The 24,168-nt window shown below is 39.5% G+C and overlaps 1 protein-coding gene across 3 annotated transcripts in view; it reads left to right on the top strand.

Annotated features, from left to right (window-relative positions):
- The window catches only part of POU6F2 (POU class 6 homeobox 2), a 618,450-nt gene that overhangs the window by 125,558 nt on the left and 468,724 nt on the right, over positions 1-24,168 (top strand). For all 3 annotated transcript variants that reach the window (XM_075557538.1, XM_075557540.1, XM_075557539.1), the window contains exon 2: positions 8,739-8,910. In XM_075557538.1, coding sequence (XP_075413653.1) covers positions 8,739-8,910 — 172 coding nt within the window. The remainder of the gene's footprint in view (positions 1-8,738; positions 8,911-24,168) is intronic.

The following is a 24,168-nucleotide window of genomic DNA, read 5'->3' as shown; positions in this document are numbered from 1 at the left end:
ATAGGAACCGTTATGAGGACGGCTCAGGCTCAGGCATTGTTTCGCTCTGTTGTGTGTAGGGTTTCTATGGCTTGGAACTGACATGGTGCCGCCAGCAGCAGCACCATTCACTTCTTTGACTTTTGTTATTTACAACCCTTGGACTCAGCTTTGTGTACTTCTCCAATATGGGTGGATTGATTTATAGGTGCATGCACTTGTGAATGTATTTCTGTCTGACCAGTGACACGTTTGACTGTCGGGTAGATAGGTAAGGTATTCCAAAGGAGTTCCTCCAAGACAGCCCTTTCTCCGCTTGGGCAATGAACAGGTGCATTGTCAAGATGGGGAAAATTCCTTGGCACAATAATTTGGTCTTATTCCCACCAATGCATTTTTCAATTTTATTAAAGTTCTTTATAATAATTCCCCATGATCATCCTGTGTCCATTGAGAAAATTGACAAAGATGATCCCTTTGGAATTCCAAAAAACTCTGGTCATAACCTGAGCTGACCTCTCTGCCTTGAATTTAATTATCCCTAGAGATCTCCTCAAGGGTCATTGTTTTGTTTGGATTTTTTTTAAAGGTACCCTAATGAGACTAAAACCAAAACACACGTATTACTGAAAGAAAAAGACTTGCCTGATTGCAGTGATTTGTTTAAACATGCAATATTTGCAACAAATCAATGCATAGTTGATTTGAAATTCTAGTTGCAATATTTTTTTATTTACGTATGTATGCTTAAGCTCTGTCATTAAGTTCATTATTATGCAAATTTCTGCCTGGTGAATATTTACTAGACACATGAGATTTTCTACTCTTCTCAAAACAATTTTTGTTTGCTGCCCAAAGGTGACAAGTGAAAGAATCAATGGTGGGTAACTTTATGGTGCTTTTGTTATTATTTTTTGATCTTCACATTTTCAAAAATTAAATATATATACTTCAAAAACATATAATTTCAAAATAAATATGTATATTTTCATCAACAGAAAAATTAAAAAGATGATCTTTCTAAAAGTGCAGTAGCATTCCTTTTCAGAAATTATAGAAGAAAATATTGAGTAGTGACAATTAGAAAATCTTTCTAGCTTTTGTGGGAAACATTACTTAGTACATTAAATTTCATATTTAGCAATAGACTACTTAGTAATATTCAGCAATTGGTCAAAGAACCAAAAAATGGTTTTATTCATGATGATAGTAAAAAAGTTCACACTTAAAGTCTCTTTCCCCCAATCCCACGAAGATCTAGATTTTTTCCCTCTCTTAATCACTAGCAGTTTTGATTTTTACTTCTTCGCAATGGGAGAAGCTAAATACTAAGTACAGTGGTGTGTCTGTGTCTTAAATTTGCTGAGCATAATTTGTTCATACTTTAAATTGAAATGTGGCAGTGATAATTAAGATCATTTGTTTGACTGGATTTCTAGGAGTAGCTCTGTTGTGTGTAGCTTGGCCACACTGGTGCTCCACAACAAAACCAATAGTTTCCTTGGAGTTTGGAGCCTGCCTCTCGCCTTTGCATTTTCTTCAAGCCTCTCTGATTGCCTGGTTCCTAAGTGTTTGTATGTTTGTACAAATATGAGGGGGGCACCCCCCAAAAAACCCCGAGGCTTTTTTTTCTTATGTGAAGAGGGCTAGTGCATTTGGAGTTCATTCCACCAGGTCAGGCTGTTAATCAAGCTCTCTACTTAAGAGGCTCTGGAAAGATTGGATAGCAGTGTGTGATCAAAAGGGTCTGGCTTGTGGCAGACGGGGGACTAGTTTTGCCACCACGACAACGCATCTGCTCACACAGTCATCTAAGTGCACCAGTTTTGGGCAAAAAACCATGCGTCTCCTTCCCCGTGCACTTTACTCACCTGACCTCTCTCTGTGAGACTTCTTTTTGTTTCCACAAATGCAGAGGGACATGAAAGGACAACAATTTGACCACACAGAAGAGGTGAAGAAAAAAAATGAGGCAGTGCTGTCAGTCATCCTAACAGCTGAGGTTGAAAATGTTTCCAAGAATGGAATCACAGATTTGACAAATGTGTGTTAAGTGTAGTGTACTTTGAAGGTGATAAGGTTATTTTGTAAAAAATAAAATAATTAAATATATAGCTCTGAAAAGAGATCTGTTATATTTTGGGCACTCCCTCTTATGCTGGCCCCAGTTCAAGTTCAGTGTAGAGTGGCTAGGTATTTCCACTGAGTGGCTGCACCTGGACATGGATGCTTTACTGAGTTAATGACCTCAGTAGCATTAGTTCCCCTGACTATGGGATGAAGACGAATGTGCATACAAAAACCTCTGTTGGTTAAATTATTGAAGAGCTGTAGCTAAATTATATCTTTGTTTATCTCCTATTATTTTTAGCAGTCTGGTTCAAATCCAAGTTGAATTATCTTCCTTGACCAAGGGTTTCATATTTACTGTTCAAATAAAGATTTTATAATAAAACTTTCCCATTTAAGCATGGATAGGGTGAAGGTGGGGAGTGTAGGGGAAGAAAGGGGAACTGAACAATGTATTATCTTATTCACACCCCTCCCCCTCCAGGAATGAACAAGAGAAAGTGGATGAAGGGAGACAGTGGTTGATATGAAACAATAGGGAGACGGTGGAGTAAGATATGCAAACAATAATAATTTATCATTTATCAAGGGTTCATAAGAGTGGGAGGGAGGGTAAAAAGAAGAGCTGATACCAAGTGCTCAAATAGAAATTAAATGCTTAGAAAATGATGATGACAACATATGTACAAATAGGTTTGATACAATTGATGTATGGAATGTTACAAGAGCTGTAAGAGCCCCCCCAATAAAATTATTTCAGAAAATAATAAATTGAAATATAAAACTTCCCCATTTACAAAAGAACAGAGACTTTTCTATTAAAAATGATATTAAAGGATAACAGGGAAAACATCAGTGTATTACTAACTAAACGCCATTTCTATGTAGTAATAGACTGATGGTATTGTTGATAGCTACCATTGAGTTGGCGCCTGACTCAGGCCACCCCATGGGTTGAACCACTGTGAGCCACAGGCAGATTTTTAAAAAGAAATCACAAGACTTTTCTTCCAGTGGTTGTCAACCTTCCTCATGCTGCGGCCCTTTAATATAGTTCCTTCTGCGGTGGTGACTCCCCAACCATAAAATTATTTTTGTTGCTACTTCAAAATTGTAATTTTGATTTTGTTATGAATTGGGCGAGCTCTGTGGAAGGGTCATTAGCTCCCCAAAGGGGTGGCGACCCACAGGTTGAGAGCCACTGTCATAGACTGTCTTAGTATGCAAGGTTCACTGAACACTGCTTAGTATCATCCCAGTCAAAACCCAAACCCACTGTCATGCAATTTATTCCAACTGATAGACGCTGGGTAGAGTTTTGGAGACTTTGAGTCTCTATGGAAGCAGCCACCTCCCTGTTCTCCATTGGAGCGGCTGATGGATTTGAACCATCCACTTTGCAGTTAGCCGTCTGCTATTGACCCACCATCACCACCAGGCCTCCTAATAGCTAACAGTCTCCATTAGGAGACAAGTGGTGGCCACACTTGAGGTTCATTGGTTGGGAATAAAACTCTTCAACCCTGGCCTTCTGCATGAAAGGAGAAAATTTTATAATTGCCAAAATAAAGTCTAGCAAATTAAATAAACAAACATTCTGCCCTTGAGACCATTCTGACTCCCAGCATCCCCACAGGACAGGGCAGACTGCTGCCTGTGAGTTTTTGAGACTAACTATTACAGGAGCTGATAGCCCCACCTTTGAGTTTTCAAATTGCCGACCTTGCAGTTCGCAGTCCAACGTGTAACCACCACGGTATGAGGGCTTCTAAATAAAGCATACGAGTGTTAATTAGGTAAGAGTCATTAGAATATGAGCAGCAGTACATAAAAGTCTGCTTCCTGTAATCTTCTAGCTTATGATAAAATTGGTAAAAATTAGAGCTGTAATTTACAGATAATCTAAAATGAGTTCAAAGAAGCAGTTGATCTATTAGACAATTTAATAAGGGTTATAATAAAAACGATGAGACAATTTTGAGAACTGCTAAGTTCAATATAGTTAAGTCAGTTTCTTTCCTGGTTTTCTTCTCCTTTGTCTTTTCCACCTTGGTGTGCTTCTGGTCTCTCAAATGCACTTTAGGAAAGACTGATATATATATATATATATATATATATATATATATATATATATATATATATATATATATATATATATATATATATACACATTTTTACCCTAACTATTTCCCTCTCCAGTGGGAAGAGTCGTTTAGCGCTGGCCAAGTTTATTTAGTGTTCAGACTTAAATGTTAATCCAGGAATTTGACATGATCCATATACTGTTCACTATAGTTTGCTGCCCTATAGATTTCAGCTAAGCAATGTCAAACCGGGAGGGACTTGATTCCTTCAATATAAGGGAAGAAGAATGATATAGCACACAGAAAGGTTTGAGAAAAAGTCACAATATCGAAACAAAAGCCCAGTTGCCAGCAAATCCATTGCCACCCATGGCGACTCCACATCTGTCAGAGTAAAACAATAGGGTTTCAAGCACGGAGTTTTCAGAAGTAGGTTGTCAAGGATGCCCTTGAACCTCTAACCTTTCAAGTAAACAGCTGAGTTTTTAAATGGTTTGCCCTTCTCTAGGATCTCCTTGGGAACCTGTTAGCCAAGTCTGAGCACTGTGGCAAAATTCAAATGCTCGGTACTCTACTTGCTACTAATTTTCTAAGCTTCTGTTCTCCCCATCCAGTGTCTGTTTAGACCCTGTTCTCTGGAGATGTATCTGCTTAGGGTACGCAACACAGCTTCACCACTTATTAGCTCGTGGCTTTGGAGGGCGCCACGTAGCTTCTCTGAGCCTCAGTTCTTTATCTGTAAAATGGGACTAATGCCTGTGTAGTTCGGTTAACATTAGATGTATCTGAATAGATGGCACTTAATAAGATGATTTCTTTAACTACTCCTAAAAGAGCTTTAAATGTTCACTGTGTTTTCCAACCTTAATTGTCCTTCCTTTTAATGTAGAACATCATGAAAATTTGGGTTGAGATTTTGCTAATGGAAAATCCTCCTGCTTATGTTTAACTGCTATTGTTCTTTGGCTGCTCAGATGGTTTTTGCAAGCATCCTCATTGACACATCTACTGCCCTTTTGTATTCACTCATTGCCGCTCCATATTGGCCCAGTCACTTTCGTCTCCTGGGCTTATAGATGAATTACAGAGACGTCTCAATGTTATGACTATAGTAGTAACATTTTTAGACATGCATGTAAGAAGAGATCTTCACTTTAATTTTCACTGGCACTCCTATTGCTGCTCCTATTTGCGGCTGCACAGATCCTTGAACGCTCCAAAATGGCAGCTCTCTTGCATTTCTAGCAAAGCCCCAACGTAGGTGCATATTGGAAAGTGCTTTCATTCTTCACTCTGTGGCAGAAAGAATTTTATAGGCTGCCATAGCTTTCGGCAGCAGGAAGAGAAGCCTCTCAAACTGCATACTGCTTGAAGGAGGCACTCCCCGCTCACTTCTAAGACTGTGCTTGGCGGTTACTGCTCATGACACATTTTCAAATAGACCCCCCAGTGGCTGCAGCTGTGATTAAAAGCTGTCTGCTCTCTGCCTCACTGGTGCTTGACTGTTTAACCATGTCATGCACATATATATGTGGGCTACAGCTGCATCCCAGAAAGCGCAAAGTGTTTTGCAAGATGCAAAATCAAATGAGCGTTTGAATGACAAACTCCTGAATTGTACAAGCTCAAGTCACCGAGAGGCAGTAGTTGGCACCCTAGCCATGGATGAGGTTACGGAAAAGTAATTTAAGGAAGAAGAGCTTAATGGTCAGTGAATATATACCATCTGCCAGTACATGCTTTGCACACATCAGCCCGATTGAACATCTTAAAGATTTAAGTGCACTTGAACTTAGCGGCTGCACTTCAGCTCTTCCATGAGATTCGGGATTCAGTTTGACCCCTCACAAATAAAGACGGCGAGGAGCATCCTTTCTTCAGTCCACCCAGATATTCCCTGATGCATAAATACTCATGTTTGGTTTATCATAAGGAGAGTGAGTGGGTTCTAAACCTAAAGCAGGTTATTAACCTTACCTTGAAGAGAAAAAATATCTCATATGAGCGGTAGACTCACAGACATTGGGCGTTTCAAAGGCATAAATCACACCCCTCCTTTCGATGAGAGAGGGTGAGTATTCAACCTTTTCATAAAGTGAAAATAAGGGACTAGCATGTTTAACCCAGGCTCATGACTTCATATAATAAGTTTACTTATAAATGGCAAGAGCTAAAGCAAAATCGTCCCTGTCTTACCCTACCCTGCTCAACTCACTGAATCAGAAAAAGCCAGCCACGCGTTCTTGCTTAGCACTAAAGGGGAGACATTGGGGGAAATCTGAGAATGCTGGGTTCCCCCTCTGTTCCCCCCCCACCCCCGGGGCCCCAAATCTCAAGTGTTCCAGACCTCAGGGAACAAACACAGTCAAGGAAATGCTAATCGATCACTGACAAATTTAGGCTGACAATAATGTGAATTGACCACATTGATTACATTGATTCTATTTCAAATATCTACAATATGGTGAGACAAGCCTAATTTATTTTCTAAAGAGTTCATGGAAGGTATCATGGTTTCTGAGGCGGGTGAGGGGGTGGCGCGGGAGACAATGGAGCAATGTAGGTGGTTGCTATCTGCAATAATCTAATGCTGACAGAGAGTAGTATTTTATTTAGTAATTAACAGTGTAAAGGGGAGAGGAGCTGTCATGTTGGTTCTTAAGCTGGGGAATGTGATGAAAGATGATATCTGCGATCTCATCCTTTCCACTTGTTTAGGATTGTCAGGATGAGAAATGTCAGCGTTATGAAAGCTTGGCTCTGCTCTTGATATGATAAAACCCTTCAAAAGCCAGCCTTGTTCTCTCCCCCGGCCCCCTCCTTTCTCCCTCTCTCTCTGCACTTGCTTTTTATTTATCCTGTTTGGTTAGATGGCAGAAATATAATTCTTTTCTTTCTTCCTATTATAAGCCACCCTTTTTGTTTTATTATATGTTTCACAACCCCTAATGCCCCACTGAAAATTACCTTGTTAAATGACAGTGTTTCAAAGCCATGAATCCTTTCCACCATTCCCTCAGAGGTTTGAAACAGTCAACAGACTGTAAAGAATAAATAATAAAAAAGTATTGATTATTTTGATGACTGTGAGATTCAATTAAGTATTAATTTTGCCCTCCAGTGGACCTATCAAGGTATTCAAAAGGGAGGATTCAGCTCAGCTAAATGCGTGCTGAGTGCTTCAGCCTTAAATAGGGAGAAAATGTGTTTACCTACAGTATTTGAAGAAGAAGTGCATTGATGCACAGAGTCCAATATTTAAGTGCTGTGCAAATTAAGCCCTGGTGACAGTGACATTGTTTTCAGTGGGATGAGTATTGACTAAAGAAGTGCATTTGATGACAGCTTAAACTATTTGTATTGATTAACATTTTCATAGATTATCATGTGTCATATCAAATTCACTTTTCAAGCATGAATACATTAAAAAAAAAAAAAAGACCAGCATGAGCATCCAGCAGCCAATGTGACGGCGGGACAAGGAGCATACCGCCCCACCTGCTCCGCGCTGGTCACCTGTTTCCTGCTCAGAAACCATTTAGGCATGAACTTGGCAATAAATAGCTCTCAGATAACGCAAAAGGGGCACTTCTTGCTTTTCTTTTCCTTCTGCAACTGGTATTTGTGCCCACACAATATTAGACATCGCGGTTTGCAAGTGGAATAAAAAAGACTAGACTTGGGGGCATCTTTCAAATGAGCTGAAGATTCATCTCATTTGAATTATTGGGGAGGAAAGTTTTACCTTTTTTTTGAAGGTGATCTTTGTTTTGTTGTTTTCTTTAATGAACTGGCCATATGATGCTTTAGGTATCCGAATTATTGAACACAGTTTGTAAGTATTTTCACATTTCCTTGAAAAATATTTATATAGGAATTGTGTGTATCTTCTCTGTGTCTTGTTTGTTTTTTAAAATGTTCCTTTGATTTGGGGTCTCTTTGGTCCCCAGTCTGGGACTTGGCTGAAGTCAACTTCTAAGGGTGCTTCTAGAATTTACATAAGAAATATCTTTTATTCCCTTGAGAGTCTTTTCTCCCTATCTCTTTTCTCTGCTCTAGGGATAAGGTTTAATTGCTTCTCCCCCAGAGAGAAGCCTTCTTTAAATAGCCCCTGGCTCCTCCATAGGTGCTCTTTCCTTTCTGAGTGTGTGGCTGAAGTACAAGCCCAGCACTTGCTTTCTTTCTTTCTTGCTGCATTAAAGCCAGAACAAGGTGTAAAAACATTCACACAAAAGCACATTCCACAATTAAAGCGGTCTTGGGTAGGTGGCTTTCAAAGTTTTTTTCCCCCTCCCCCCAAGCCTCCTGAATCTCTCACATGCTAGTTGAGCTTTAATAGGGTGGGGAGTAATGGAAAACTCATCGGATCTGTAATAGCTCTTCACTTGACTGCAGCCAGCAATAACAGCGGGAGCAGCCAGAGATAAGAGAGGAGAGGGGGAGAGTGTGTGTGTGTGTGTGTGTGTGTGTGTGTGTGTGTGTGTGTGTGTGTGTGTGTAAGAGAGAGGGGGAGAGAGAAGAGAGACAGGGAGAGAGAGAGAAGCCAGGCACGCACACTAACGCTGCCACTTTTTCCCCCTCCCCTCCACTCTGCCCCCCTCCTAGGATCCCATGATAGCCGGAGCAGGCAGTAAGCCCTCGCTGTCAGTGCGCAGTGAAATGAATGCGGACTTGAGAGGTGAGGACCGGGCTGCTACTCCAGACAGCGAGCTGAATGAGCCCCTGCTTGCGCCCGCGGAATCAAATGACAGCGAGGACACTCCCAGCAAGCTCTTCGGTAAGTCTGTCTAGGTATTTCATGTCAGTCGGACCATATTGTCCCCAAGAGCAACCCCTCCCTCCCTGTCCCCCCCGCCTGCGGGTCATTCAATTTGCTTGTAAGTACCAAAGAGGCGCTTGGCTTCTGCAAGATGCTGAGCCACCCAAGCTGGTTCCCGCTGCCCGGGATGGGAGGATGTCCTGCAAACTTTTACCGACAAGGAACTTGGGCGCCGCACAGTTTCTTTTGACTGGTCACACCTTGCGGAGAGTCCTCAGGCTAGACCTTAGTTGGGAAGAGAGAAAGAAAACGGTAATTCTCATCAGGAAATCAGTGCTGTTGTGCGAATCGGCTAATGTTTATTGAATAAATATCGACTCCGTTTCGGGGTTGCTTCGCAGTCTTTTGTTAAAGGGACGGAGAGTAAAGAGTTATTATCTGTAGTCAAAAGACGGCAGAAGAGAACAGAAACATATTGATACAAGTCATTCCGTGCCAGGTAAACAAAGGTGGCTCCGGTGATAGCTCAAAGAAATATCCCTTTGTCGGTCGCAATGAGGATGAATATTGCTTCTTTTAAAAGGGTGCTGAGGGAAGGGAATCCCCATTCCTTTACCCTCTAACATCTGTTTACAGTCTCAGGCTAAGTGCTACGTGTGGCGGGGCAGCCCAGGACCTTGGAGGAATCTTTGTTTCATAAACAAAACAAGAAGTAGCAGAGTGCCACTCTAGCCAAGACAGGTGTCACTCAAATAGATGGCACTCTGAAAGCCAGCTCGGGCAACTGGGAGCTCTAATCAGAAAGGGCGGAGAGTTGTTGAGGCACGTGCCGAGTGATAGGTGTTGATAGATGTCTGTGGGAGCAGCGCTTTATGGTACAGGGTGGTGTGAGGTTTCTAGAACAATTGTGTTGGAAACATTTGCCTTTTAGTTGTTTTTAAGTGTGTGTGTGTGCACATAAATGGCACACACACACATTTGATTGGTTCGAGTTTAAAAGCAATGTTGTGTCAGATCTTCAAAGGAAATCGTCATCTAGAATAGACAACTTAATACTTAAGAAACTCATTAATCCAGTGTTTTGTTTTTAAACGAAGCTATCTTCTTCTAGTCGAACCTCTAGAAAGAAAACTGCATGGGAGTCTGCCAACCGCAGGGATTCCTCCTAATTTTAAATGCGTTTGAGGCATGCTGCAAAACAACCTATTCTTTTCGCCATTTCTCTGGGAAAAGTGATGTTTTTATTTAAGGATACAATCGGTCCCCATTTCAATAGCCTTCCTGATATTATCCTTCCTCTGAAAAGCAGCAATTCCATATTTGACATAAATCCCCCAGACCTAGGCATTAATGTTGTAGTCATTTTCACTCAAGAGAAATTTGTTGTTGCAGCGCAAGTTCTTATCTGTAATGGAAAGACTTAGGTCTTAACCTACTGGTTTCCATTTTTGAAGGTTAGTAGAGTACACCAAAATGATCAATTACTAGAAAGTAAAAGATTTCCTAAAGATGAGTATGCTAGCTCTAAGCTGTTGTCTTTTAAAAAGTAATTAATTGTGAGTTAAGCATAAATATGAATCATGACTTGTTTAACTGAAAAGTTGGTTCCCAAACTTCGTATACATTTTAAAAATGGTAACTGCATTTTACAGATGTGGATTTATAACCCCAATTTGATTCCTTCTGGTTAAAACGAACACTGGGGTGCTTAATTTGGTTTCTCAACATTTATTTAGATTTTCAAATGGTGACAGTTCGTATAGATTTCTCTCCTGTCAGTTCTTACTGATTTTCATGTGTAAAGAAATAAACTTCAGAAAATCCCAAGGGGTGTAAGATGTTTGAACTAAGATTTATTAAAAATACACTTTCTGTGGAATGTTTATGGGGTAAGATTTGCTAAGGTAAGTTTAGAAATTATAGTAAGTTTCAGAAGACACCACTCCATTCTGGAATATTTGACTTCTGACATTGGGAGATAATATAGCATTATCCACATTCTGTATCTCACACTCCTTATATATTAATGGATTTGTGTCACTAGACAACTTTCCATGTATAGTGTGACTATTTCCTAGTTCCCAATGAAGTTAGGATGAAATCAGTAGATTAACAGTTTGGAAAACTTAAGAAACAAAAAGTAGAGACAATGGGAGAGAGTGGTGGGGGGAAACATTGCAAGGAGAGTGCCCACATGTGCTATTCAGGCTTGCTTATCTCTTGGGAATATTATGTTCTGATTTTGTTACTAGTACTGAGACTCAATCTGAGGAACTCTAGCTTGCTTAAAAACTTTTAAAAATAATTCTCTCCCAGATTTTTAACAACATTAACAATAATCAATTGGTGGTAATTTCTCACAAATACGTATACCCACATACTAAATCATTGTTTCATTTGATATGAATATGTTCAGATCTTTACTTTTTGTCTTTAAACATCATTTTCATGATGTTCTTTACTTGATAATGAAGAACTGTATTCTTCCTGAATAACTGAGAGCATCCAATTTGTTCCCATAATACTTTCTCTAATATATATATATATCCTCCAAATTTCATATTGCAAGTACATTGTACTGTGAAAGTTACTTCTGTAATGAGACGGGCAGAGTGAGACAAATCATGTGCATCTAGATGTGCTTCATCTCACAGAAAGGCATTCGCCAATCGCAGGAGATCGGGAGCACTCAAATCTGTTATTGTGCCTGAGATTCCAGTATCCATGGATTTCCTTGGCACTTATTCCTGTGCCTGTGTCTTGCCAAAGTGAGCCGTCCAGAGGACAAGTCTGTTTCTTTCACAGTATGGCATCTTCGCATCTTCAGCCCAAAACTGCAGGAGAAAGGCTAAGCTGATGCTTTCTATGGATAAACAAAGGAAATTCTAGGAACCGCTGGCCTTTCATGCCTCTCCTTAAAGTGCACCTCTACACTTAACAGCGTCTAAAGGGAAACATACTGTGCAGTTGCTTTCAGTACTCAGAGCAGCACAGACACCAGAAGGAGAGGCGAGCAGCCATCTGCCAGCCTTAGTCGAAAGTTCAGAAAAGGGCCCTTGTGTTTTATAAAGTAATTACATTGGAGGTAATGTTTTGCTTAACTTGAGCAGCCACAGAAACTAAAGTACACTTAGGAGAGAAGAATCCGTGTTTCATTGAGAAGCCTGTGGTTCGGTGGTTCTCTGTGATATCATTAAGTGGTACATTATTTATTCTTGTAAAGCCCGTGGAAGAACCCTCTCTTGTTTCAGTTCATCACTGTATTATGCTAAGCTCTGAGCCGTAGGAAACCGTATGGAGAAGAGGCTGGTGTGTGTGTCCGTGTGTGTGTATTTCATTAAAATCTGGCTCTGTCTCCTTGCGCTTCAGCTGTGTTATCAAATGAGTGATGCTATCCAAGGCCAACCATTTAATCCATGTGCTGTACATACTGGAGGACCATTCTAAAACTGGACTTTGGCAAGACGTCTCAAAGGCAAAAGAGGTGGCTGTGTGTCTGCAGTGACATTGGTAATAGTGTGTCAATGTGTTACACCATTTATAGACCCTGGGCTCTTAGTTATGCCCATCAGGTATCTAGCGGTCCTTATTCAGTCCAGCCAGATGCGAAAATTCAAATGGTAGTCTCAACAACGTGGTAACAAAAAAAGGCCACATAAAGAAAAAAGTGATATATATCCTGAAAAAATATCCTTACTGATTTTTTCTATGTGTCTTTCACTCAGCCATAGAAGTGAGACCTTGTAAAAGATGTCCTAAATATTTTCTCATCCATATTTATTTCTGCCATATATAATTACTAGATATTTGAAAGACGATTTAGTAACACGTTAACTCCTGGGGAAATTTTTCGTTGTTTTGAGATGAATCTCACGATTGCTTTCCTTCAGTCTCAACAATCCTGGGTGGCTTCTGTCTGTCTCTGTGGGCTGCTTATGAGTTGTACTCCATTGCACATGCATGGGGCAGTGTACAACTGTAGAGCCTGGAACTGAGATGTAAACAAAAACACATTTATAAACATTGTGCCTGAAATAAAAATTGGTGGTTGGTTTTCTTTCATGAGATTGTGGTCTGCGAGGTTAAAAGAAATTGCAATGATACTTGGAATGTAGGTATTTGCAATGTCATTTTTCTGTGATCTATTGGAAAAGGGTTGAAAAGTTGGGACAAGGATTCCTTCTTGCTAGGAAATGTGCTTTCTGTGATTTTTTTTTCTCCTTTGCTCTTTGGTTTTCTTTCTCAGAAAACATGCAGTATAAGATTTTTATTTATTTTTAAAAAGAAATTGCCATCCAGTGTGACTTGATCAGAATGTATGGCAGTGGAATAGTTGTCAATGACAAGAGGATAAAGGACTAAATGGTCTGCCAGCCATTGAGACTGTGGTCTCTGCAGGTCGGCCTGGAGGTCATTCGCGGGGCACTGTGGGACTGCATGTCTTGGGGACACTGCCTCCAGCCTGTGCACCGTGGAGGTCTTCATGGTGCTATAACTGTCTTTATTACTGTCTTTAAATGTCTCTTTCAAGATACCAGTGCTGTGACTATTTTTAATATCCAGATAAAATATGCTGGGGCTAGTGATCAGTACACAGGGCTTAAGCCCACGGCAGATTTAGCTAGGTGTGATGAGTACAATCTTCCAGAAATGTGCTTATCTAACATCACACTTACATTGTTTCAAATTTCTAAATGATATAATTAGAAATCATAGCCCCCCACTTTTTTTAAATATAGGAGAAATCATGTTTTAGTAGGGGAATATCCAAAAAAATATATTTTTAAATCAGCAAGGTCATTTGAGTAACAGGTAAAAACAGTTATTTAAAAGAAATTGGGAGAAACTTGTATTTGTATAAGTAAATGGGATGCATGATAAAGTTTCTGTGAAAAGCCAATTATGGTCTAAAAGTCGAACAAATTCTGTTTATGCTGCTGACGACCAAGAGGGGGCGGGGGAGTGAGGAAGAAATGCATATCAGGCACCCTTCTTACATTTGCACTGGGATATTTCTTTTAAAAAAGAAAAATTTATTGAGTGACTGTGAGGGTTCAGATGAATTTAGTTAACCCCCAGAAAACCATAGTAATGTCATCTTGGTGAATGAATCCATTTTTATGTATAAGCTTTGAAATAAAAATGTATATACAACGGCATGAATGTTCGAACTTTTCGTCAAAGGACTTCATCGAGCTGTGCTCCTTCCTAAGTGACTGTTCGAAGGAGGACAACGTGTGCACTGCGTGACATCATTCAGTGAGGACTTTCTTGGCTGCCTTCCTCTTCTACCTCTTTTCTTTGCCTGGGGTCCTCAGGACGGGCCTCTCTTTAAAGACAGAAGCTCAAAACTAGAAGCACCCAAGAATATGATACGGTAACACATAAATGAATCAATATCTGCAAATGGCTCACAACTTTCTTCTTTTGTTTTGATTGCTGCTGTTCTTACATTCTGTTGTTGTTAAATGGCCCTGCCTTAAACAACTGGAAATTAAAACGGGAATAGAAATTATACTTATCTGCATCACCATACCTTGATGGTCCGATTCTGTGGTCTTCTCATATTATAGTTCTGATTTAAATGTTACAAAGTATAATCATATTTTTTACAGTTTCACCAGCCCAGTTTATATGAAAATTAATAAATGGAAGTGCATCCAAAATTCAAATTCCCACATCTCAGCCTGTAAAAAGATTGCATTCTTTCTTAAGAAGTTGACTTCATTATAAGCTAAATGGGATTCTATTCAAGAATTGACCAAATATAATTTTACCCTATTTAAAAAAAGAGCGAGAGAGAGATCAGTGACTGTTTCAGATGTACCTGTTTTGCTATTAGACAGTAAACAGATAATTTGTGAGGGAACTGGTCCTTTGTTGATTGACGGCCTTGCTGGTTTACGTCTGAGGATTAATAATACATCAGACATTCGCACATTAAAAAGAAAGTAGATGTGAAGGAGAAGGGTAGAGGGTGCGGTTGGGCTTATGGGCTCCCCCTGATTCTTTAGGCCTTCCATGGGAAAGGGACAGCATCAGGGAGTAGTCACATTTAACCAAATAAGCACCTAGTACCACTCACCATGCTCCTTGATTTTCTCATGCTAAAGAAAAAGATAGCAAAGTGTTGATAACAAACTGGCCCCCTGTCAAGAGGCAATCTGTGTAAAGCTACCTGCTGAGAGGCTAATAAATTTTTTAAAATATCCAAAGGCAGAGGTCGTTAGAGAAAGCTCATAGTAAGAGTTGCCGTGCTCCAGCAGGTAGGTTTCTCTTTAAGAGCCAACTCGGCTCTGGAATTTTCTTGTTTCTTGTCCTTACAGGTTCACTGGCATTTTTGTTCACCTTTCCTTTCCTTAATGACATTTGGGTCGGTCTTCTTAATGCGTGCCCATTGGAAATTCAAATGTCTTTTCACTTAGGGAGAGGTAAGTAAGTAGAATTTTTTTTCTTTTCAACACTTATTTATTTAAAAAAATCATTTTATTAAGGGCTTTTACAACTCTTATAACAATCCATGCATCTATCCATTGTGTCAAACACATTTGTACATATGCTGCCATCATCATTCTCAAAACATTTTCTTTCTACTTGAGCCCTTGCTATCAGCTCATTCCCTCCACCCCCACCCTCCTTCCCTCATGAATCCTTGATAATTTCTTTTTAATCATTATATTGGGGACTCATATCATAATACATACATACATACATACATGTGTCAAGCACATTTGTACATTTGTGGCCATCATCATTTTCTTTCTTTTTTTAAACATTTTATTAGGGATTCATACAACTCTTATCACAATCCATACATATACATACATCAATTGTATAAAGCACATCTGTACATTCTTTGCCCTAATCATTTTCAAAGCATTTGCTCTCCACTTAAGCCCTTTGCGTCAAGTCCTCTTTTTTCCCCTCCCTCCCCACTCCCCCTCCCTCATGAGCCCTTGATTGTTTATAAATTATTATTTTGTCATATCTTGCCCTATCTGGCATCTCCCTTCACCCCCTTTTCTGTTGTCTGTCCCCCAGGGAGGAGGTCACATGTAGATCCTTGTAATCGATTCCCTCTTTTTTTTCATGTCTCTCTTCACCCATTTTTCTGTTGTCCGACCCCTGGGAGGGGGTTATATGTAGATCATTATGATCAGTTTCCCCTTTCTCCCTGCACCTTCCCCTTCCCCTCCTGGTATTACTACTCTCATTACTGGTCCTGAGGGGTTTTCTTTCCTGGTTTCCCTGTGTTTTGAGCTCTTATCTGTACCAGTGTACATGCTCTGGTCTAGTTGGATTTGTAAGGTAGAATTGGGTTCATGATAATGGGAGAGGGGAGGAGGAAGCATAAAAGAACTAGAGGAAAACTATGTGTTTTGTTGGTGTGATACTGCACCTTGACTAGCTCATCTCTTCCTTGTGACCCTTCTGTGAGGGGATGTCCAATTGTCTACAGATGGACTTTGGGTCTCCACTCTGCTCTCCTCCTCATTCACTTTATTTGACTTTTTGTTCTGGGTCTTTGATGCCTGATACCTGATCCCATCGACACCTCATGATCACACAGTCTAGTGTACTTCTTCCATGTGGGCCTTGTTGCTTCTGAGCTAGATGGCCGCTTGTTTATCTTTAAACCTTTAAGACCCCAGGTACTATAACTTTTGATAGCCGGGCACCATCAGCTTTCTTCACCACATTTGCTTATACACCCATTTTGTCTTCAGCATTTATGTCGGAAAAGTGAACGTCATGGAATGCTGGATTATTAGAACAACGTGTTCCTGCCTTGAGGGAGTACTTGAGTAGAGACCCAATGACCGTTCGCTATCTTAATACTTAACATATAAATATATGTACATAGATCTATTACTCTATCATTATATATAAATATATTTACATATGTACATGCCTGTATTTAGACCTCTATAAATGTCCTTTGCCTCCTAGTACTTTCCTCTATTTCCTTTTACTTTCCTCTAGCCCCACTATCATGTTAGTGCCTTCTTCTGGGTTTCACTAATTCCTCTCGGCTACATTTCCCTTGATCAAGTGCCACCAGACATCCTATACCCTCCTCGCCGTCGATTTTAGATCACTTGTTGTTCCCTTGTCTTCGGGTTTGTTGATACCCACCCCTTTCTTCCCCCGGCCTCCCCCTCTCCCAGGTCCCCCCTGCCATGGACCCCCTGAATATTGGTCCCGTTGTTTTCTCCTCCAGATTGTTTATTCCGCTTATCTAGATAGACACACAGAGACAATAATAAACACAAAAACAAGACAGAAGTAAGTAGAATTTGTTTTCATGTTTTACCATGGGATTTTTCAAATTGAATGTATACCAGACCACCTGAATTAGGCTCTTAATTGGACGTTCCTCTGAGAACACTTTTTGAGTCATGTTTTCATTAAAAATTCATTCAAAAAGGGGTACTTGGAGCTGTGGCAATGTGAAAACTTCTGATGACATCATGTTAGGAGAGCTGTTGATTTGATTTGATCTTTTACATGTAAATTCCCATGCGCTGATTGTCAAAATCAGTCTCCATAAAAATATAAACAAGGACAGACTTGTAGGATGATATCCTTAGTTGATTTTGAGATATCAGAAATAGACTGAGCATTTCTTAGTGTGAATGCAGAGTTCAAAAAGAAGAACTGGCATCTCTTGGTTAGAGAGAGCTTATATTCTCAGATAAAGGAACATTTACTCTGTGTTGTAAGCATTCAAAGATAATTTTTAAAAAGGCATCTAATCAAGATGCATAGCTTCTACTATTAACAAAATTTAGCTGCTTTAAAAAATACTGGGCTATTATATATATATATACATATATATGTCATTATTTTATTTGAGACTTTATCAGAAACTCCATGCTCAAAGTTTCCAGACATGTCTCCTTTATAATAGTGCTTTTAAGGTCTTAAAAATTGACAAGGACATACTTTTGAAAGTTAAAATATTAGCCACCTGCCACAACACAATTGGTACATTTAAGTTACATTTATTAGAGGACTGTATCACCATCAAACACATTTTAAAATATCAGGAAAAGATAATCAGATATGATTACATAAAATCATATCATTGTACATAAACTAAATCCTTGAGAAGGGCGTTGCACTGAAGACCAATGAAAAATAACAGGACACAGGGAAGCCAGCATTTACGATGTTAAAATCTTCAATTTGCCATATGAGAAATGTTCCTTGTTAGTAACCCAAATCAAACCTATTCGATTAACCTGAAAATGAGGGAGACTGTTAAAGTATATTAAAAGTATTTTATCATGTTTCCCAAATCCCTCAAACAAAGAAATTTAGCACCTTCACCAATATATTTGTCCTGCCTTATGTTATTTGGCATCAATGGGTTTTCATAATATTTCACATTTTCCTGCAGAATAATCAGTGTTTTCCAGATTGAGATACTTTTCAAGTCTCGCGCTACTTTAATTTTCTCTCAATAGTGAGGAAAGACCACAATGGTGACACAATTTTGTGAAAGCAAAAAACTCATCCCTAAAGATTAAGAAAACCTATAAGTAAAGTTTAATATGACTTTAAAGCAAAAGTGTTGTTTCCCTTTTCTTACCACTTAAGTACTTTATTTCTGCCTGTCCCTATTTTCTTCTTTTGACACTCTGCATGCATTGGGAATAGATGCCATGTTACCCACCTCAAACATGTATGTGTTAGGATGTGCTTGTCTCCATAATGCCCTCCTTCATTCTGTGTTGTCGCAAATAAGGTTACTAGATGAGTTATCGCACCTGTACTTTCTCTAGTATAAAATTTATAATGGCTAATTGGTAAAAAACAAACCAAACAAAAAATACCCACTTATTTTTTAGTTCATCCTACCCATATGTCATTTAAATGCACTTCTCCTGTACTTAGATATATTTTAAATGTAGCTTCCAGATACACACTTCAAAGTGAATAGTTTACCAATAAGGAGCAACTAATGATATTACGTATTGCTTCAGGCAGACTTGGGCTGTGAGCCACATGCTGCGGTCCTCTCTGGGGCAACTATTCATGGAGCAGAGGAAACAGTCGACTGTCTTAGCATTTGTGCAGCTCAGGTCTGTAAAAAGATGTGGAGGCTTTTGTACATTGTTATAGAAAATAGGTATTTAAGGAAAAATTTAAAAATCATGCAAGATAGGAAAGACTTTTGGAATCTAACTATTGGATACCAAAATACTTGTCTATTTATGCGATGCACATATAATTCAACACACACGTTTCCTTTTTTAAAATGAAAGGATACAGACAATAGTTGTGCATCTTAATAGTGATATTGAACCTGTCTGCAGGGATTCAATGTGGAGTAATGTGAACGTTCTTATTTGTGTGTACATGCTTCAGGGTAGAGTGGGTGTTCATGGTCGTCGTTAGGTGCCATTGAGTCGGTTCGGACTCAACACTCCCCAGTCCGGCTCCACTGTCGCCATTATTGCGGTTTTGGAGTCCACTGCTGCATCGATTGTGTTAATCCCTCACACCCAGCGCTTTCCTCTTTTTCCTGCTCTTCTGCTTTACCCAGCCTGATGTCCTTTGCCAGGAACTGGTCTCTCCTGATCCCATCTCCAAAGTATGTGCGAGTAAAGTACATAGAGAGAGTGATAGAGGGAGTAGCTAATGCAAAACAAAGAGATCCCATTTTGAACATTTGTTATTAAAAGAGGGGGATATAATTCCTCTCCTTTTTCAGTTCTTGATGACCAATTTGTTTCTCAGTGTCACTTTGGCAAAATTCACTTTTAAAAAATAAATAGTTTGGGGTTTCTTACTGCAGAAGAGCACTGAAGTAGATGGTGGACAAGGGATTCATTTGATTTTAAACTGCAAACATTTGAAGCTGTTAAAAAGCTTGAAGAGTTATTATGACAAAGTGAATTTTTGCCAAAATCAACCCTGGGTTAAATAGAGGGAAACGGGGGAAAAAAACCAAATAAGACAAAACAAAAACCAAACAATAAAACCCCATGTCTTCCTGGGTTTAAAAATGTAGAGAGATGTGATAGTGCTGGGGTGGAGTTGTACTTTAACAGACCTGCCATACATTTTTCAATATAGCTGTTACGTTGTGCATAGTATTGCAAAACAGAAACATGCCAAAAGAGAAGCACATAATTTTCAAAAGGAGAAGCATGAAAGAAACATTGAGTGAAGTTCACATTTGAGTAATTTTGCTTAATTATCTCCTCTAGGGCCCCATTATCTAGGAACAGGCCACTCTTCAGCAAAGAACTCATTTTGCTTTTACAGAGAAACTTGCCACAAACTTTTAGGGAAGAAATACATACCTCACTGTGTCCTGCATTGACTGACCCATCATAATCTAATTCCTAAAATAAAGGCAGGTTTTAATCTTCAAAGATACCAAGGAAATGACTACAATGTTTCAGTGTGCTGGTCTATTTCACTGCCATAGGTAGGAATCTTTACTTCTGCCTTTCCATATCCATAGTGATTTTTATTGAGGCCTGTAAGTCAATTAGGATCTATGGGCTATGAGAAAGATGTTAGAAACTGGGATCATGTTTTAAAAGGAATTGATGCCTACAGCTACCTGCCTCAAGAAAAAGGGCTGGTCTGATGGGAGGTTGTGGACCGCGTTGAGATGGTTGCGCCAGCCTAGAATGGGAGCTACCTGTCTTGTCATCGGTAGTGCATCAATATGTTTTTATAATGATACAATAACCTGAACCCTGTAACAGTTTATGATCCTTTTGAGAATTCTTATGGATTCTTCGAGTGACGGAGGTCTAAGAAAAGATCTTGAAAGCTTTCACAGAATCTGGCTGGGTGACAGAAAACTAGCATGACTGTGATTTAGCTGCTAAGGAATCCTATCGATTGGGAACATCATTAAACTTTTAAGTTAAAGATACAGAAAACAAATAGCTAGCTACCAAGGGGTGGGCTGCTCAAAATGACAGTGATGATTTTAAAAGGCTGACGGGTCTGGGCTAAGAGGCAAAATGCACCAAACCCAGTATTGTTGATTTTAATCCCCCTCTTAAAAAACATGTTTTTGCTTGGTATGCTGCCCTGAATTTAGCAGGGCATTGGCAACTTGTCCTCGTGCATTTCCTTCGTTTGTTCTGTCCGTCTTGGCTGTGGCTCTGTCACCTCCCTTGGCTGTTCCATGGATTTTGAATCTGGGACCAGAGAGCTATAACCAGAGAGCTGGTAGTGAGTAACTTCACAGCAGTATATGTGAGGGGATCTCAGTCTGCTTAACATTTGTTATACTGCTAATTTCTCCAGGCTTTTAAAAATACCCTTCCACATGAGCTCGCAAAACCCATAAAAGGGTGGTATGTAAAGGAAATTGTTTGTCACTTGCCAATGACCTGCCATATTTATTGTCAGGAGAAATGGACATTAGTCGGAAAGGCAGTTGTTAAAGGCCAAACAATTTTTAAAGATGGCAAAGATGCGTGAGGGTTTTCCTTTTTCTAACAATGAGCCACCCAGTCAAACATCAAAAGACAAGATAATAAGACACTTCAAGCACAATTCAAGATTATATTCAACAGCTAAAGGCTCATCTCTTGTCAGTTTGCATTTACTCTCCCAGGGATGTGACGCTTCCATCATCTTTCTGTCAAGAGGAGTCTGGCAGAAGAGGCGAGGGCTCTTATTTCACACACTTAGGGTGTTTTTGCCTTCCTCTTCTTCTTTTTTTTTTTTTTATCAAATAGCCCACACTCATTCTGATTCAGCCAAAATGGAGGGATAATTTGAAGAAGGTCATGTCCAAGTACAAAAATCCCATATTGATTTGTGTGATTAGAAGGCATTAAAATTGCACGTTTATGTTAGTTGCTGGGATGTTGTGTCAGTTTACTTGATAATACACTTTTGCAACCTGACCGGGGGGTGGGGGGGGGGGAGAAAAACAGATGGCTGAAGGCTGAAATTGTTTGCTTTAACGTGACCATTCTTGAACATTTAACAAGTGAACACAAAAATCATTTAATGCTTTTAGCTGAACTATATTTGAAATTAGTTTATGCAATGGAATACTTCATGCAGTGTGAAAGTAAAACACCATGACTGTGCCTCTGTGATGAAACAGATCTAAATGTGAAATTGCTTTTCTAATCCTCTAAAATTTGATTTAATATATTTAATATATAGAAATATGAAATATATAGATGAAGAGATGATGACATTTTCAATACAAATTTAATTATGAGGCATTTTTTACAGTAGTTATCAAGTTCTTAACATCGCGTACTCTATGAAATTATGTCACTATAGTTGTTGTTTTATTATATATACCCTTTTATATTAAATATACCCATTATATTTGTTGTTTTATTTTATATATATATATACACCCTTTTCCCAAAGAGGTATAAAGCATAAATAAAGGAATGGTTTTTTATTATTCTCTGGCAAAATTCATCACATTTTCTTCTTTGCTCTCTGACAGTCACAGAGACTCACAAAGAAACATTTTTTGAGGGGAGGTGGAAGTTGGGTGGGGTGCATATAGAAGTTAGAAATAGTTTTTCCTCTTGAAATCAAACAATTGATGAAAATAAAACCATATCCTGGGATCATTTCTATATTGAATCTTTGAAATTACTTTTCCTGGGAATTTTCATCAACTCTATGTGTCTTCATTTCTTATATTTCTCTCCTTTACTGTGAAGTGCTTTGAAACTGGTTTTCTTACCTTTGTGCTTCCTCGGTGTATGGATGCAAAGGAGATGGGCACCTAGACCGTGTCATGGTAGCATGGCGTTGAAGTGAGAACCTACAATTTGCCCTCTTTATTAGATGAGTCTCGTCTCTACACTACAGTTTATGCGTTCGGCATTCAACAATTAATTTACACACTCAATCACTATCAGTGGAGTACTTACACTGGGGGATGGAGTGAGGGCACTATATTGTGTTCTCAAGACTCCGTGGAGAATGTGCAAGACATTCTTGAGCACCTCATATTGCTGCCCTGCAAACCTGGTTGCTGTGGATGCTAAAGGCAACCCAGGTGTGTCACTTCACCATTAAGGAGCCTGCAACCAGTCAGCATTCTGCCTTAACATTCTATTTTGCTTCATCATTTCCTGTGACTCTTCAGTAAATCTTCATCTTTAGAGTTATGTATTTCTGGGGGCTTTCATTGGTCTGAAAGCTTCTTATTTGAGAAAACTATTATCTCCAAAGAGTGAGGAAGAAAAAGGATTAAGTGACTAGTAAAAAATTACATTCATAATACTTCTTTTACCAGAGTTTGGGCCTTGTGCTGAAAAACACAAATTCGATTCTTTAGAAAATGGGTCTTAATTATGTCGGAAAGGAGAGTGGATGAGGTTTGTCTTTTCCTATCTGTCTCTCCTATCTTCATTCCTCTTCCAAGATTCTTGGTTAGCTATTTTCTGGAATAATGTAGTGCTTCAAAGCTCTGGAGTCAGGCTGCTGGGATCTGAGCAGAGTTCAGCCTGCTTGGTTGGGTGGACTGGGTGGGGAACTTGCTTTAAGCCTCCACTTCCCCAGCACTAAGCGGAGACAGTGATGCTACATTCTTCATAGGCCCACCATCCCGCTGTCAGTTTGTTGTACTGTCATTCATGGTGAACAGATTTCCACAGAGCTTCCAGACTAAGACAAGGTGGAAGGAAATGCCTGGTGATTTAGTCTCAAATATTAGCCAGCTATGTATCTCAACCTAACAGTCTTTTACACAGCGGTGGAAGATGAGAGTCCTAGGTCGGAAGATACTCCACAATAGCCACAACGACAACGGACTCAAACACATCACTGATCACGAAGATGGTGCCGGCCTGGTTGATAGTTTGTTCTGTGACACATCCTAGCAACGACTTTTCATGGAGGAGTTTTGAGTTTTAAAGAACATGCCACATATTGGAACTCCTACAGAGTCCTAGGCCAACACTCAACCAATGCCAGCCATACCACCTAGTAAGAGTTTAAAATGAAATCGCCTTTCTTAGTTGATGCATTTTCAGGATTGACTGCTAGAAAAACCAGCAGCAAATTACTGAGACCTTTACAAGTGGCCATCCTTCTCCAGAAGGCTACTGCAATCTCCAGGGCTGTTCTAGCCCAAGAAAAGTATAGAACTCTTCTTCCTGAGGTCAACAGCCCCTGTGATCTGAAGATCCATTAGTCAGTGTTTTCCTCAAAGTCCCTTCAGGAAGGTATGCAGACCTATGAGTGGCTGGCCACAGCTTTTAGAGGGGACAATAATTTATTATCTTTATCCTGGGTAGTGTGTAAGTAAGG

Source organism: Tenrec ecaudatus, chromosome 9 (genome assembly GCF_050624435.1).
Source record: "Tenrec ecaudatus isolate mTenEca1 chromosome 9, mTenEca1.hap1, whole genome shotgun sequence".
Classification (NCBI taxonomy): Eukaryota; Metazoa; Chordata; class Mammalia; order Afrosoricida; family Tenrecidae; genus Tenrec; species Tenrec ecaudatus.
Note: the sequence above shows the minus strand (reverse complement) of the source record. Positions and strands in the feature narration are given on the sequence as shown.